Here is a 10,908-nt window from a genome sequence, read left to right as displayed (position 1 = left end):
AGCAGTAGAATTTATTTGCATTATGGTTTCACAATGATGCAATAGACCCACACCAACAAGTCCCACTGCTATATGGAAAGCCCATTGAGCATCAGCATATTGCTCAAGTGGTTTACTTTGCTCCATGCTAATTAGGTGATAAGTACAAAAGTGCCTTTGTCAGTTAAACCATTCAAGCACTTCCACTTTTACTGTTTTAGGTGTAGGGTAGGAGATTTCATTCTGATGCACTTTTTGTTAAATTAGTGTAATTTCTCTTTACAATCCGATAGCAACCGATTAGTTCGGCAGTTTCACATTAAAACGAAGAATATGAATCATCTGTGGAAGCTATAAAACACTAAAAACATCAGCCAATCCTCCGGGTGGACCCTGCACGGAGTATTGGCTGGTTGTCACTCTCTTCCTGCTCTGCGTGCACCAGAGAGGTACGTGCATGATGGCCGAAGTCACAGACCGCAGCTCGTCTTCAGGTAATGCGCGTCCATGCGATTGGGAGGCGTGGCTTCGGGATGAGCTCCGAGAGAAAGGGGCGTGTGTTTACTTTCCAAATCTGGCCGACTCTCACTGAGTTTTAAACTCTACCTTTAACAGACTGTGTTTCAGTCTGGGTAGTTAACCTGTGAGGCCATAAAGGCTTCTGGCCTTTGGCATGTTCGATGCTCCACCTCACAGCTTCGTCTCGCCCACTGTGGATGCTCTCTACGCTCAATGCCAAATTGAGTTTTGGCAGTTTGAAGGTAGAGATTTGATTGGTCACATTGAGATCTTTGAGTTTTGAGGTCCTGGTCACATTATTCCTTTATATTATCAGCCTGTCAATTCAAAGGACACATATCACCCTGCCAGACAATGCTCCACTAGTATATAATCATCATCATTATGATGGCTGGTATAAATGGGCTAGTGAGGCTAAGCCCTACATTATGCAATAAAGATCAGAAAATTATGATATGATTTGTCTAAATAACATACAAAGGATTGTTTAGGTTTTACAGCACCAAACAGTTCAAAGAATAACACAGAATATCTCTAAATGGGCTAATTTTATTCATCTGAGCGCATCTAATCTGCTTTTACTTAATTTCCGGGTGTAAATGATTGACGTGTATGATGCCCCGCCCTCAATTTCATTTAGCCAACAGGCCGATCGGTTCTGACCAATCAGCAGCGGGCTGGCTCCGGGTAAATGATTGACAGGTGTCGTTACACGCCCCCGTGATTTACTTGTCACTTAGCTTAACACCGAAGAAGAAAAAAAAATACACCGAAGAAGAAGACGAAGAAGAAGAAGACGACAACAAATATGAAAAATGGCGGGCGCTGAGGTGGATCCTCTCATTAAGCCGTTTTCTTCAATGTCCTACGAGGAAAAATTGGAAGTTTTTTACAAAGTAAACTGGGACAGGACAGACTAAACGCCCTGGCTATGCTCTTTATAGAGCGGGAGCTCATCAGGACACCAGACTTTATGACATGGAGACGTCTTTGCCTCCCAGAAAGGCCGCTGTGAGCTTCTTTTGAGATAAGGTAGGCCCCAGCTTATAAACAGTTTAAAGGACAGCGGCCATGCTGTCTGACTCTGTTGTGATGTTCATTATTTTATTTAGCGGCCAGTGTAGCTACATGATGAAGAATTCAGAACTGTTGTCATGCATGTCATCGAGTCATTCTGTCAGTGAAAACATGTCAAACGGTGTGTGTGTGTGTGCTTGCAATATAGACAGAATGAGAATGATACTTTTACTTTTACTTACCTATTTTATGGTAATTTATTTGTCAGCCCACCCAATCAATTTCACCACCCGCCGCCGCTACAGTAATCTGGCAGTAAACTCCTCTGTCACCGCCCGCTGCAACTTCCGTGTTGATATTAAAGATGTGTAAATGTGTAAGTTATCACCGGGTCTTCACTCACCCTCCTACACATACAAACAAACGTGTCGCCGCTATAAAAGAACTTTTTTTTTTGGGCATCAAAGCGGAGTAGTTATTGAAAGACATTCAGAGGGTTCTGCTCTGTTGATTTAACGCCGCTTTCCACATGTTTGCATATTTTCCCAGCTAATTGCAGAAAGTTCACCCACCTTCTCTCGGCACTGCTGCTGTTCTTTCCAAACGTTTAAATAGATCTGAAGAAATTAGCCTCTGTCTCTCTCGGTTTCCTTTAGCGTATTTGAAACTTGTGTTATGACTGAAGTCCTGCGCATTGGAAGAGCGCGGCTTCCCTAGTTGACGCTGACCTGCCTCCACGTGGGTAAATGTTGTTGTTGTGATCTGAAGATAAACAATAAATAAAAGATGTTTATTACCTGACTTATCTGGTGATGGTGATGATGATGATGATGTAGATGGCGGTGGTGTAGTGACACCGAGTAAAAAGATGGGGATGAAGGGTGCAGGAAGAGATGGGGGCGTCTGTCGCGGGTACTGTTCATAGACACCTAGGCTTTGACCCGCTTCCTGTTTTATCAGTGACGATGACGGCGATTGGAAACTTTTATAGCCGGATTTTGGCAGGACTTTGGCAGGAGTGTGTGTTTGTGTGTTATGCAGCCTAAAAATGTCTTCTGCTTTTCTGCAATGTTGTTTAAAATTGTCAGAATAAAGTCAAAGCTGATTTCCTGCAGCAGATATTGAAAAGAATCCGCGGTACGTTTAGTCATCGTGCTCCTTACAACCAAACTAAGCGCTGGAAGAACGTAACGCAGGTTGATTTGCACAGACACACATTTAAATGTGGAATTGTCCGGTTTGTTTGTTTGTTTGTTTGTTTTTCTGCTGCTGTTCCACAGTATGAGTGAAAACATGCACTAGTGTGTGACATATTCCAGTCACAGGTTCATTTGCACAGACACATTTTTTAACTTTAATAATCACTGATGTGACTTTTCTGAACTTATTTGTCCTGTTTAATTTTAATGTTGACATGCACTGCTCTGTGACCTTAAGATAAGAACATTTGAAGGACAAAGTTACTTTAAATGTTTGCTTCATTATTATTTTGAAGCAGTTTGTGCATCTGTTATCAATACATATTTCAAACATGGCTGGTTGGTGACTAATCACTACTTACCAGTTTAACCAGTTAGAATGAAGGAGTTAACTTGACTGATGTCAAGTTGTGGCGATTTAGAGTCAAAAACATGTACCGTAAGTGCATTTGTCATCAATTAACCGTCAAATTAATTGTTATCGGCTAAATGCCACAATTAATCGTGGTTAATTTTGATTAATGTCGCCCAACCCTACCATGGTGGTCATTAATTAGCTTTAGTAGTAGCCTTACTAACAGGCGGTGTGTATCAGGGAAGACAGCATGAGGCAGATGCCAGCCAGCTCAATGAGGAATCGGTGCTTGAGGTGAGGATATGTCAAATTAATAATTTATTTGGACCCAGTATTAACTCAGTCGTGCCATCATTTCTGTTGTTTTGTAAGTAGTAGTGGCCTACAAATAAACACACACAAATAATTCTGTTAAATTAGTCCTGTACATAAACATTAATCATCGATTCATCTAACTTCTAACCTACAATATTATTACCCCTTGACATCCACCTGATGATGCCCATATGTGCAAGGGTTATGTTACCATTTTCTCAGGTCTCCCAGGAGCCCTGCAGGTGTTATACATATGAAGTGGCATATATTGACAAGTAATTTGTCTGAAAGCATGAACAAAGTTTGTGAGTGGGTTGATATTTTACCTCAGTCCGGTAAGCCAGCTGAACAATATTGTGTGTGTAGCAATATTATTACAAGAATTTCAGTATTCAGTATTCGTGGGTCATGGTCACAGAATATACAGATGCTTGAATTATTGTGGAAACAGCAATTAATAGGCTAGTGGAAATAATTAATTCAGTCTAAAGGAAACATTCGTATCTAGTTTATTGTCTGTCAGCATTCCTCCAATCCTTCCAGGGGAAAAGGTTAATTATGGAATCTCCAGCATTGATTGCTTCACAGGAGGATCATCCAGCGTCAGGTCTTCACGTGGTGTTTTAACCCCCTGGTCAGATCTGTGAAGCAATGAAGGAATTAAAAGTCTGACAGATCATGTTTTACTGTTTAGAACTGCAGTTCCCATAATGCATGAGCGGGATGAAAACAATGTAAGACGGACGACATTTTTGGACACAAAAATATCACAAGCAGAAATAAATGTTGCTACACTGTAGTTGTGTAAATAGTTCCTGCCTGCTGCTCTGGCGGCTCCCTTCCTTCCTTCCTCTGGTTCTTCTTAAAAACCACACAATCAGGATCATGACGAGGACTCCAACGAGTACGATGACAATCACAGTGGGGATCACACTAGGACTCAGTCCTGGCCCAGGGCTCACTGACAGAACAGAACAGACAGCAACAATGAGACTCAAACACTGTACCTGTGTATCCCACTTTTGAGTCGTATTTGTATATTTATTGCATATTTATATGATACAACACAGACTTTTGATATCAAGTATTTAGAATTTTACTGAAGTGAAAGGTCACAGTTGTGTCACTGTGACAAATTCATTCTGAAAAACACTCACCATTAGTAGTAGTATTAGGAGAGTGGAGAGCAGGGCACGCTGTGGAAAAATACAGATCAGAATTAGTCATGACAGACCAACAATAATGTTCATCTGTTTACCCGTATTTGTCTAATATTTTTACAGATGGAAAAATCAGTGTCACAGCAAAAAGTCATTTATTCCTTCATTTAAATAAAAAGCTAATAAGAATAAATGACACATTAATGGATTAAAACTTTAGCATAAGCTTTTTACCGCTGTCTGAGAATGGAACGTTGTTCTCTCCAGTCTCCATGATCAACTTCAGATTTTGCACCACCTCATTACAAACGGCATGGACAATTTGGTTCATACAGACTATGCAGCGGTTGGCAGGAGGTGGGGATGTGGAGGAACACGGGGGGAGAGGGTCCTGCAGATTGGGCTTTTTCCACAAATGCTTATTGTCATTGGCCTCATCATATACGATGGAGGTGTTCCTTGCTTGGGTGTCGCTTGAGCTCAAACAGCGGTACATGCTGACATGAGACATGAGACACTGAGGGGAGAAAAAAAGGACAAAGACAAACATCTTTAAATAACATTACACATAAACAGGCAAATGTGTCATTTGTATTCTTTCTGTTTTGCTTGACATCTTTAACCTTCTTTTTTTATGTTGAATTGTAAGCCATATTGTAAAATGCTGTGCGCCGTGACTTTTTTTTTAAATTTCATGCTGGTATTAAACTGGTATGAGCCCGTCCCGATGTGTTTCTGTTTGTTTTTTAAATGTTATCATGTTAAGAGCGCAGCCTTGTGCAGTATTCATGTTAGAAGTTACGCATGGTAATAAAAACACTTGTCCGGTAAACTAAAAAACCTGCCGGTCATGTTTTCCGCTGCCAAGTTTTTCTAATGGTAACAATTAAAAAAATATAAATGTAGGCTCAGACGGCACCAAACTGTTGGCTTGTGCCTGACACCGCCCAGAAACTAAATACCAGCTCAGCTCTGGCTCGTCCCCGGTCACAGCTGCGACTACAGCTCGCTCTCTTTCTTCCCTCTCTTTCCTTTTCTTTCCTCCGCTGTCACGTCATGTTCATAAACTTTATCAAACGTCTCCAAAAGTAAAATACATTATACTACTACTGAAGTAAAACTGAAGATTCAACCACACAAGGCATCAAATAAAATATATGTAATATTTGATCCTTATTTTTATTACGCATGCATGTTTATTTGTGATTTCAGCATGCGTCCACAGCTTACTGTAAAAAACGTGCATGAAGAAAAATGTATACCTTAGTTCAGGAAAAGTACACAGGAATTAAAATCACATTCGGCCCTGCAAGCTGTTTTTAAAAGTGATGTATTTGATCTGTGCAACAAAGTGATTAGCGTTATTTGTTACACAGGAAATAGGCTAAGTTGTCTTCTCATTTTTCATACAAGGACTTTAACCAAAATTCTATTAATTGTTATTTTTTTTAGTTTAGTTTTGTTTTATTCTAGCTTTCTTCATTTCTGTTGTTGTTTATTTATGGTCAGCACACTAAGAACACACTGTAGTTCCTTTTCAGAGCACTGTAGCTCCACCCTGACAGTCATCAAGATCCATGTTGGCTTAGAATGCTCTTCATGGGTTAAGGATGAGAATGCCGAGTGTGGCACACATTTAGGGAAAAAAAAACTTATATGATTCCCATTATGACACAGTCACTCTGCCAGATCTTTTTTTGTGAACCACTTCTCCAGACACCTCCACAGATCACCACTGATACACAACCTGTTCAAGTGTGAATGAAACGCAGACCTGACAGACATGTCCAGACATGTCTGGAGTTAATGCTGATGCTGTGATCACACCGCATCTAATAAAGTATTGATCTAACGTTAAACGATAAATAAACTGATCTTTACTAACGCTGGCAGTGCTTCTAGCTGGGAGACTTTGGCGCACGGTGTAGCGGCAAAGAAATGCAGCCCTGAAAGAAAGGAAGGGACAACTTCACATAATGCCGCCAACAAAGCCACGGTGGTTTTCTGTACAACTTTTCAGGAAGTGAGGATCAAGCCTCTTACTGATGCTGTGATCACACTGCGTATGATGATGATATAAAAGGCTGTAGTGTGAAGTGACGGGCTGGGGAGCAAAAAAAAGTTACGCAAACTATAAATCTGTCGAAGGTTAAACCAGAACAGCCTCTCAACCACACAAAAAGGGAACTCTGAGGTCTGACCGCCTTCCTGCCATTCTTTAAAGTCACTGTAATAAATAAATAGTTGGCAACTATGATCTCTTTATCGTTCAAGGCTATGATTTAATCAACAAGGTTTTGTTTTCTTCTATCCTAGCAAAGGTTATAGGCGATACTGTATGTTTGTACTGTATGCATTGTAGATAAAGGCAGAGCACACTGTGTGTGAGCAATATTAAGGAGCATGCTGCTCAACATCGGGTTATTTTTTATGGTGTACAGTTTTAATGAAACCGCAGTAAGAAGTTGTTCTTATAAACCCCATTTGCTTTAGCTTATCTCTATCTTTTCCTGCTCCACAGGATGTCCATTCGTTCGGCACTGTCTCACCAGCGTCCATAACTTCACAGAGTGTGTCTGATATTCTCTGCTGAGAATGCTGTGTGTGTGAGTCGCGCTTCCCTCCTTTTAAACTACGTAATGCTTCCAGTATATGTGAAGTATAGTAGGCTGAATGAGCCAAATGTTTACACATCTGGATTACATTAGCAGGCTTGTTGTTAGTGCCCAGTGCATTATGGAGACCATACTGAGACACTGAAGGGAGATAAAAGAGAGAGAGGGAGAGAGAGGCGTTATCAAAGGGTCATTCAAAGCTGAAACATGCATGTTTTTCTGTCTGCCTCAAATTAGAATTAGTGATCTGAATGGGATACAATTTAGATATGTCAAAATGTGGGTGCCATTCAGTGGAATGGATCCACACTTTTACCTGTACATTTTTAATACCCCGTTCACACTGGGGAAAAAAATCTGGCTAAAGCGGGATTCGGGCCTATCCAGATGTGTTTTTTCTGAGTGTGAACGCCTCGAATCCGGCAGTAACCAGTTTGATTTCAATCCGGCTAGATCCACCCAAGAGAGGTGGATCTAGCCGGATTGGCTCAAATGTGGCTCAGGTGTGAACGCAAATGTGGCTAGCGAATCCGGCTAGCGACATGCTACTTCCGGTTAGCGACATGCTACTTTCGGTTAGCATTGTGCTACTTCCGGTTCACGGGGCGCGACACGGGACAAAAAAAAACGCATGACGCATGCGCACACGCGGTCCTACCGTGGCCTGAAAGGACTCTGTATATTATGAGGTGCCACCTAGTGGTTTGGAGGACAGCAAACAGGCTGGATGAAGCCGGATTGAGTGCAGACCAAGCGGAAACCTTCGGGACTCAAAGTTGAAGCCCATGCGGAAGTGTCAAAACTTGTAATTCACGCCGCAACTGCTGGGGGCTGGCTCCAAAAGCGAGTAATTTCCCATAGACTCCCATGTTAAAATGGCCGACTTCACAGCAGAAAAAAAACATGTTTACAGCCTGGTACAAAAAACCACTCTGGTCTCAGATGATAGGTTCTCTTCTAGTGTCAATTGTAGGGGGGGTGAATTTTTTTACAACTCACTCATGGTATTCTGACTTAAAATTACGCATAATTATGGGCGTTGCCGCTTGAGTGACAGACAGTTGATGTATCACAACGTGAGTTTCCTGCTTCCATGATCGCCCGCCCCCCTAAACCTCGCTTGTGCTCCCCCTTTTTGTCCATATTTGGAGTTTTGGCGGACGTGACGCTGCCAACATGGCGGCGGTCATCAACGTCCTGGAACCTCCCACCGAGCCTCAGAACGGCTCTTCAGAAGTGCCTTATACTTCATGTGTCTGTTTAGCTTGATTTGCATTTATTATAATAATTATTGTTTTATATCTTTTTATACTCCTTAACGAGTATAAACTCTGAAGTTAAAGATTTTCATTTCAAAACCACAAGTTCTCTCCTCTCCTCTCTCCTCTTGTTGTACTTCCCCCTCACTGTTGTTCTCACCTCTTTCCCTTTCCAGTCTTCTTCTTGTTTTCTCTCCACATTCTTCTTCAAACTACTTCTCTCTGTGTAGATTTTGTCTGTGACCCAGTTTAAATGTTTTTTTTAATCTTGCTGTCCCTCCTTTGAGAGTTGGTGGATGGCAGGTGAAGCTAAACTTTGAAGAGTAACCTGGTAATAAGTCATAACTAAACAACGCAATAAGAACCACCACGATTTGCATGTAAGCTGTTACACACAGCATGAGAACATAAAGAACTTTCTACGGTTTGTTGTCGAGACGTCGTCTGAGAGCTAGTGTGTGGGGAAAACACTGTTTTCTGCATTCAGAGAGAGACATGCTGCGAGATGCTGCTGTGCCTTGATCAATGTTTTTTTACTTAAATGCTGACTCAGAAGCTCCACACTTGTGAAGTGTGTTTGGTCAAATTAATATAATCGATAAAATACTTATATACATACGTTTTACATATACGTTTATACATATAAACACAACTTGCACCCAGCCAGTAGTAATTTTGGAATGAAGCTAAGAAGGTGCAAAAAAAAGCCGCAGCACATGTGAGTCAGTTTTTAATCAAAGTACAGAGTCCTGACATCACATGTCGAACCGGAACAAAGAAAATCCAAAGCAAGTGATTTAAATAAAACTACTCGCTTACCTGATTGCACTTGTTACTGTCACTACGGATTCCAGCAGCTAAGGTGTGAGGATTCTCCCGGCACATTAAGGAAGAGGTGTCTGTGACATCACAGGTCTACTCGCCCCCCCCCTTTTTTGTTTAGTAGCACGTGCAGAGCAGCACTGTCTGCGGCCCAGCCTTTCTCCAGTTTATAATCCGGTGTAAAAACACACACCACCGTCTAACTGGGAAAGTCGTGAAAAACAGAAAACATGGCAGCTTTATATTTCATGTACTTCTTCGTCCATAACTCGCTGAAAAATCCGAACCAGCAGCAAAATCGAAAAGACCCATAAAACAACATCCTGGAAGAAAAAGCCGGAGAATCTGTTCCTTTACCGATGTTACAGCCGGTCCTTTAAAAAAATATAAAGTAAAATATTTAAAGAATTAGTGTCCGACGGACTAAAACTCCACACGGTATGATCCGTATGATCCACACACACACACAGGCAGGATTTGGCTGATGTAAGCAGGCTGTGACTTCCTCCCCGAGGGAACGGGGGAGGGTCAGGTTTTTCCAGACTGGGTCTGTCCTGTTCTTGATTTACTTCTTTTAGGTGTTTGAACTGTAATTCCTCGTGGGACAACTGCAGAACTTTTTCCTGTGACTGCAGAAGGAGTAGTACAGGAGGGACATTATTTAACTGACACAAACATGCACACAAAAACTACAGTTTTACACAACAGGTTCAAAATAACAGAAAACTATATATAACATAATATATAATATCTCAAACACCAAATCCCTTCAATGCCATACAAAGCCACTGTGTAGTGCAAAATTTGAAGCAAGCATATGGGCAAGCCAGACAATGCATGTATGTCTGTGTTTGGTGAACAGACGTGCCATGTTGTAGTTTACATTAGGCTCCCTGCTTAAAAATGTAAAGACTTCCCCATGTTTTCACCAGTTTCAACCTATCAAGTGAGGGCGTTTAAACATCTTGGGTTTGGAATGGGCCAGTCAAAGGCTGAGGAAAGATGTTTGAGTCAAGAATAAATTAAAATTCATTAAATGGTTTATTTGAAATTATGATGTGCAATACATTAAATTTAAAATTGAATTAAATTAAATTAAATTAAATTTGAAACCTACAATGGGGAACACAATGGGGAAATTGCTTAAGGCAGCCCAGCAAAGAGCGCCATACACCAGTGAGTACATTGGAGGCTATGCAGGTAAAGTGTCTTGCCCAAGGACACACAACTGTACTGGACAACCCTGCTATACCACTGAGCCACTGCTGCCCACATGACTTACATTGTAAATATTTGTTACAGTTTTTTAATCTGTTTTAGCACTTTCTACTTTAATCCTATTCATTTCACTGATTTTGTTGCTTTTTGCAATTCAAGTTTTGATATTATTGTTCATTTATATTCTTATGTAAGCAATACAATCTGTCTACTGGCACAGGCTGTGTGTGAGCAGTATTAAGGAGCATGCTGCTCAACATCGGATGAGGTTTTAGTTCTTGGAATTATTTTTTGTGCTGTACAGTTTTAAATGAAACCACAGTAAAAAGTTGTTCCTATAAACCCCATTCGCTTTTCGCTATCTTTTCCTGCTCCATAGGATGTCCATTCGTTAGAAATATGTGAAGTATAGGAGCCTGAATGAGCCAACTGTTGACACATCTGGATTAC

The 10,908-nt window shown here is 41.0% G+C and overlaps 1 protein-coding gene across 1 annotated transcript; it reads right to left on the bottom strand.

Moving 5' to 3' along the window:
• Positions 1–3,370: 3,370 nt before the first annotated feature.
• LOC114434260 (uncharacterized) lies at positions 3,371–9,703 on the bottom strand. Its single transcript, XM_028403326.1, has 5 exons — positions 9,238–9,703; positions 4,779–5,061; positions 4,542–4,580; positions 4,204–4,345; positions 3,371–4,025 (listed from the first exon to the last, which is right to left on the bottom strand). Exons 1-5 carry the CDS (start codon positions 9,301–9,303, stop codon positions 3,941–3,943), a joined length of 615 nt encoding a protein of 204 aa, XP_028259127.1. The 5' UTR covers positions 9,304–9,703; the 3' UTR covers positions 3,371–3,940.
• Between the last annotated feature and the right edge of the window lie 1,205 nt (positions 9,704–10,908).

This window comes from Parambassis ranga, chromosome 4 (genome assembly GCF_900634625.1).
Source record: "Parambassis ranga chromosome 4, fParRan2.1, whole genome shotgun sequence".
Lineage (NCBI taxonomy): Eukaryota > Metazoa > Chordata > Actinopteri > Ambassidae > Parambassis > Parambassis ranga.
This window is presented reverse-complemented; position numbering and strand designations above follow the sequence as displayed.

Bases quoted from the DNA above. Each gene is read 5' to 3' on its own strand.
- LOC114434260 (XM_028403326.1), bottom strand. From the start codon at position 9,303: ATGTGCCGGGAGAATCCTCACACCTTAGCTGCTGGAATCCGTAGTGAC. The intron at 5,062-9,237 runs GTAAGCGAGTAG...TTCTCCCCTCAG, and splicing joins ACAGTAACAAGTGCAATCAG to TGTCTCATGTCTCATGTCAG. The intron at 4,581-4,778 runs GTAAAAAGCTTA...ATTTTTCCACAG, and splicing joins CGTTCCATTCTCAGACAGCG to CGTGCCCTGCTCTCCACTCT.